This window comes from Sarcophilus harrisii, chromosome 3 (genome assembly GCF_902635505.1).
Source record: "Sarcophilus harrisii chromosome 3, mSarHar1.11, whole genome shotgun sequence".
Classification (NCBI taxonomy): Eukaryota; Metazoa; Chordata; class Mammalia; order Dasyuromorphia; family Dasyuridae; genus Sarcophilus; species Sarcophilus harrisii.
This window is the reverse complement of record NC_045428.1, coordinates 440,289,822-440,296,192: the sequence shown is the minus strand read 5'-3', so window position 1 is coordinate 440,296,192 and position 6,371 is coordinate 440,289,822. Positions and strand designations below refer to the sequence as shown.

Sequence of the window (6,371 nt, the reverse complement as noted above, 5' to 3'; positions counted from 1 at the left end):
CTTAAACTGAAGAGAATGGGGTGGGTGCCTCAATGGCTCCCCAGGACTTAGTTCCAGCCTATTGGCCAGGATTTGGGGCTGAAAAGAGAAAGTCCTTTTTGATCAGAACTGAAGTGTTAATCCAGACTGCCAAGCAGAAAGCTTCAGTTTGTTCTGCTCCACCACCCTGCCCAGTCAATCACCTTTTCGTGGCTACTTTCAAAGGCTGTCTTTGCTAGCATGAGCATCTCTGCAAATGAACCCAGAATTCAGTTTACACAGAGTGATCTGTGCTTTCTTTTTGCCCAGAAGGTCCAGAACATACTAACTCATTATTCACGCCCAACAACTCTCAAGTCAATTGTGTACCCCCATAGATTAAGGCTTGTAATGGTTCCAGAGAACAAGAATGCTGGGTCTTGACCCGGAGTGGGTTTTGTAGGATTAAACCTGATCCAGATTAGAACCCTACAGTCTGGATAAAGTTTGACCTGCCAGCCCCTATGTCACACACTGGATGGCCCAGAGACAGCTCCCATGTGGGATTTCTACGGAGATAACATCCAGCACAGGCCTCTCAGCACAATCTACTGCTTCCCTCTGGGGAGGTTTTGTTCATGACACTCTGACCTCAATTTAGAGATAGGGAAAAATGACACAGCCTCTAAGTCTGCACTGACTAAGTAAATCACATCAGATGACATCTGCTTCTCCTAGAAACTTGGATCATTCATTTGGGTCATTAGGCTGAGGGAACAGAAGGTATTTTCTCCCTCCATTCTTTCCTGTTGTATAGATTTCCTTAGTTTTTATTGAGAATGGTTCATTTTTTTAAAATGGAAAATATATTTAAATATCAGTGCAAGTAATGTGTAGTTGTTGGGTTAAAAAAAAAAAGAGAGATTAATGGATTTAATTTGGTAAGATTGAAAAAAAGCAAGAAAGAGAGAACTATTTCTTATTCTATCCTTTCCAAGCAGGATTAATTCCTCAATGAAAGAATACTTAAGATTCTAGAACTATGCAAACTTGCCCCTGGTTTTCTTTTCTTCCCCATGCCCTGTCTTCCACCAACACACAAATACACTGGCTACAGTGGTTGGCTAAATACAGTTGGCTACAGGTACATGAAACAACAGCATCTTTTTGTTGTCATTGTCTTAGTAACCATGAGTACAAAGTGGTCAGCTCCAAATAACTGTCTTGCATTATGCTATGGACTGAAAGAGCAAATCAGTCTCCTTGGCGTGTGGGGAAAGATTCTTCTGGACTGGATTTTTATAGTTTGTTTTTCTGAAGGAGATTAGCACGAGCTCTTCATGGCTCCCTCCCCCTCACCCCCTCGATCCCTGACCTCTCCGTTCCACCATTCCATCCCTTGCCATCTTTCTGTTTCCAATCCTCCCCTTTTGCTCCTTTTACCCCTTCCTCTTCTGCGAGAAGGGCATTCCATGAGCCCCTCCACTGCAAAAGTTCAGGCTGGGATTGCTAATCCTTTGTCCTTTGCAGGGAAAAATAAACAAGGCATCGTGAGTGTGGCAGGTGAATATTACAAGATGGATTCTGAGATCCCGGCTGCCTGGGGTGGACTCCGGCGGCAGGGGCTGCAAGAGCCCCCGCCTGCTGGCTGGGACTGTGATGCCGTCCGCTGGACAGGTAGGAAGGGCGCTTCTCCCATGGGCTCAGCTGCCAGCCAGGGGAGACTGCCTTTTTAGGACAGGATTAATGCGTAGAGTAAATGGGGACGGTTCGGTTCCCTTCTATGATGGGAGGGTGGGGGCAGTGGGGGTGAGGAGGGTATTTCTCACATCCGGGTCAGGGTCCCGTTGAGTTTGCGGGCCAGAAGCCGGAGGGTCCCAAGGCCGGGAGGGCTGCAGCGCTGGGTTACCGTGCCCCTGGCACACCTGGCCCGCCATGCAGGGGATCAGAAGGACAGAAATACTATCTGGGCAGGCGGGGAGGAAAATCTTGCAGAAGGGGCGCAGCATGGCTGCCGAATCGGGACCCCCGTGTGTTGCACTGTGGGGGAGGAGGCTAAGACGGGTAAGATAAATATTCTCAGACTTGTCATCCCGTTACATATTTGTGATTTTGTTGCAATCAAGAAGTTTATGTCAACTTCATACAAACAAAATTTAAATCAAAGCGAGGGGAACAACCAGCCTGGCGTAAGGTTTACATGCTGCCGGCGCACTTCGTCTGCGAGTTAACAAAACAGGAAGTTTCCATACCCCCATTCCAATTAAAGCAAGATAGGTTTCTCACGGAACATAAAATTCTTTTACCTTTCTCCCAGAACAACTTGTACCGATGTTTAAATATTGGTGAAACATAATGTTTTTAATTTCACACCTCACAGAGCACAGTCGAATGCTTCATAACAACATCAACAAAAGTTAGGCCGAGCATTGCGGACAAATTGAAACAATAATTTCCCCACCACATGTACTCAGGGCTTGCAGAGGGGAGACATAATGAGCAAACTTGTTGGCTAAGGCCACAGAAATGAATTCTCTTTCTCGTGTTTCGGCCGCGGTTGCTGCCGGCCTCGGTTGAGGATGCTGGACGCCATCAATTCGCGGTATCCTCGGGGAGGGCAGCGTCCTACTGCACGTTGGCTCTCTGTTTGGTGGTGTCATAGGAGCGGACCACTTCGGACTGGGAGACCACGCCGTGCTCTTCCTGGGAAAAGGCGTACCCGTCTGCAAGAGGGGAGCATAGGGAAATCAGCTCAAGAACACAATTCGGCACCCCGGGGGGAAAAAGCTGTCACTGTGCCACTGCAACACTGGCCAGAGAACCCTGGACCCAACGTAGCCGGTCCGGAGGGGAGGCCCGGAGGGGAGGCCCGGAAGGTTCTCACTGGTCACGGAAGAGTCTGACTTTGACCCCTGGTGGGCCATTTCCCCCCAGAGTAAGGGTTCTTACCCTGACCAAAGATGGATTTGAAGGGCTCTGTAAAATGGAGGAGTAAAATATTCCATCTATATACTAACCCCTGGTATTTTATTTTTATAATTTACAAAACATAATTCTGAGAAGGATCCAGGGACTTCATCAGACAAATAGTCAAAGGAGTTTCAGACACAAAAAAAGCTTTAGAACCTTGCCGCAGAGACTGTGTCTATCAGAGCAGTCTCTTGCTCCATCTTCCTAAGCTGTTTCCCTTTCCTTTGCTGAAGGGAGACGCAATAACCCTGAGATAGACAGGTTTCCCAGTCAGGACCCTGCTGCTGCCAACCTCAGACTAAGATGTGTTAACAGGGGATGCACTGGTCCGTATCTAGGTTTTCCCAACACCAATCAAGAGATTTCTGCACCGGAAATGCCAGATTCTGCCTGTAACTGAAGCCTTACAGAGTAATTTACAAAGTTATAAACATGCTGGAGGAAAGAAAAAATATTAATACTGAAAGTTGGCAAAGCAATTTCACGATGCCTGAAGCATTCCTCGGTTTTTTACAAAATCAGATTGATTTGGACTGGCAATCAAATATTTAAAGTGGGTTCCTTCCAGTTTGTATAAATAAGGTAACATGCTGAACTTCTTAAGAGGAATTTATTGATTAGCAGTTCAGGCCACAGCAGGCTCAGTTCTTGCATGTGGTTCAAAGGAAGGATGGCATTCATAATCCAGGTTTGAGGGAAACTTTGGATTCCTCTTTCCTCTGTTTTAACATATCAAGTTTTTAATATACCAAGAAGGCAACGAAAGGATCAACAACAATGCATTGTTGGCTGGACTTTGTAAATCAAGGGGTTAGAAAGTTATCACATCCAAATGGTAAACACTACAACTGAACGGAAGCATGATAATAATAACAACAAAGAGGTGGATACTCTCATCCAGGTTTATCAGTTTAAGCTAGTCTATGATTACCTGACTCATCACTGACAATGGGACCCTTAATCAGCAATCATCCTTTAAAAGGAGAAAAAAAAATATCAGACATGCAAAGTTGGGATCAGGCAATGTCTACTGGATTCTAAAATAAAGCAAATTTGAGTGGGTGAATGAATTGACTTGCTCTTTAGATGTGTGGCAAATCACATGTGTGAGTAGCTTGGCGATTGTGAGAAGAAGCATAAACAAAGAAGGAAGGGAAACTTCCTCCTTTAAGACAGGAGAGTGAAAGACCGACCATCTTCAGGACACACTGAGATCATCCATTCTGAGCCATCCTCAAGCCTCTTGTATCCCAAAGCTCTGTGTGTCAAGTTCTCAGCCAGCCTCTTGGCTCTCCTACAAAGGATGAGGAACAGTTTCTATTCTGGCTCCCAAGCAGCAGAGCACAAGGAAAGAACCAAGAATTAGCAAGGTTGGAGCTGTTGTGTCCATCGGCCTCGGTCTGAAGAGACATGTGGCTGGCTTTGTAGGTAGGGTTGAGCTGATAGCAATGCTGGGTGGGAACTAGGGAAATGTAACGGAGCGACATCAAGAGCCTATGCAGTGGGAGAAGTCATGAATAAGTGGAAAGAGAGAGAAGGGAAATGAGTTTAAGGGGAAGAGTTCATGTAATTGAAACTTGGAGGAAAAAATGGGAGAGGAAAAATGGAGGAAAGAATTAAAGGCAAATTATAACTTTTCCCACCTCAAATTCTCAATAAACTCTCGTGTAACTCCCTATCACTTCCAGGATCAAATATAAAACTCCTCTGGTTTTCAAAGCTGGTGTTCAAAGCTTAGCCTTCCCAGTCTTTTTACATTTTTCTTCAGCCTCTCCCCATGGTCCACTCACACACACACACAATCCACTGGTCTTCTTGCTATTATTCCTCACACAAGAAATTCCATCTCTGAACTCTACACATTTTCTCTGGCTATTCCCCCATTTCTAGAAGATTCTCCCTTCTCACCTCTCCTTTCCTGGGGTCCTTCCAGAAGCCCTTCCTGATCCCTCTTAAGGCTACCACCTTGCTTCTGTGGATTAGTTCCAATTTAGCTGAATATAGTTTGTATAGACCTGGCTGCCCCCTCCATTAGACCACAAACAGCAACTGCCTTTTTCCTTTCTTTGGATCCCCGGCACTTGGCACAGAGTAGGTTCTTAATAAATGTTTGCTGATTGAGTGACTAAAGAAAAAAAACAGTGAGAGAATGAGGTAAGGAATAGTTTTTGGAAACTTTTTTAATAAGTAGGGAACTCCTCAGTAATTGGATATGTGAGCCTTTTGTTCTTCCCTTGATCTGTGCCTGGAAATGCCACTGACCTCCTCTGTAAAAATGAGTCCAGTTTATGGGATGATCGTGTGTCTGTTTCTCCCCTTAGCTCACACTGGGGGGAAAAAGTTTATCTGAAATCTTTTACAATTAGCTTCCAGAAAAGGTGGTTTTATAAGCCTTAGCTTTGATTCTGATTGCTTTAAGCCTTTTGTGCTAGCTGCTGGACCTTGGGCCCAGAAACTACTTTCCCTCTTCTCAGTTTTCCCGGAAGCTTTTATATTGTCTTGGTGTTGCCTACGGGATGGACATCATCTACATTTTCAATCAACAACCTGGACAATGAAAACTTCCCTCTCCCAGCTAGAGCTGGGCTGCTCCAAACCTCCTTTTCCCCTCCAGGCTAACCTTTCAAACCACACCTCAGGTTCCCTGCTCAGAACAAGGTGCTCTTTGTATAGAGTCCTTACTTCAGTCCAAGTAAGAAGCCTTTCCTCTGCAGTTTTCAAAGCTAAAACTAATGAGTAATACCACTTCCCAAGGCAGGTAATCAGAAAGCAATCCTTTACGGTTGGACTTCTTGGGCATTTTTTTTAAAACAGCATTTCTAGTAAACATCTGATGGTTTCTTGCAATGTTCGAGAGTCAGCAATTCTGAGACATAATGAAGGTTAACATTCGCTGGGGGTCTTCTGGTAAATACTTCCCTTCTTTGTGTACCTTTTTTTCTTCTCTAAGAAAAGGGACATAAAAAACTAGCTCTTGTGAAGCAGAGTTATAGGATGTTACTTCTGGGAGGGACCATGAAGATCACTGGGTTGACCCATTCGTTTCATACATGAGGAAGTCAAGAACCAGAAAGGATGTGACTTGGCCAAAAAAGCAAATCGAACATGAGTTCCACAGCACGGGCTCTTTGGAAGGAAGCAGTCCAGCCTTTTGGGGCTGTTCTGAGCTTTCCTTCAATGGGCAAACTTATCACACTTCCCACTGATCAAACTCTTTTTGTCCCCCTCAGTACTCAGTTCAGCTTTTAGTATGACTAGAGAATGACTCTTCTTCTCCAGCTTTGTTGTGCTTGTGAAGCTAGGAAGCCTTGGGTAAATGTGAGCTCTCATCATCCTTATTCTCAGGTGGGCTCCGGTCTCACATCTCCAATTAGACTGTACACTCCTGGAAGGGTCACTGCAGGTCTTTGATAATGCCCCCGGTGCTTAGCCAGCAGACCCCC

General features: G+C 45.1%; 1 protein-coding gene across 7 annotated transcripts in view; it reads right to left on the bottom strand.

Annotated features, from left to right (window-relative positions):
* Positions 1 to 2,298: 2,298 nt before the first annotated feature.
* Positions 2,299 to 6,371, bottom strand: part of ATP8A2 (ATPase phospholipid transporting 8A2) — a 702,047-nt gene continuing 697,974 nt past the window's right edge. For all 7 annotated transcript variants that reach the window (XM_031960776.1, XM_031960775.1, XM_031960778.1 and 4 more), the window contains one exon: positions 2,299 to 2,681. In XM_031960776.1, coding sequence (XP_031816636.1) covers positions 2,584 to 2,681 — 98 coding nt within the window. In that variant the 3' untranslated portion in view covers positions 2,299 to 2,583. The remainder of the gene's footprint in view (positions 2,682 to 6,371) is intronic.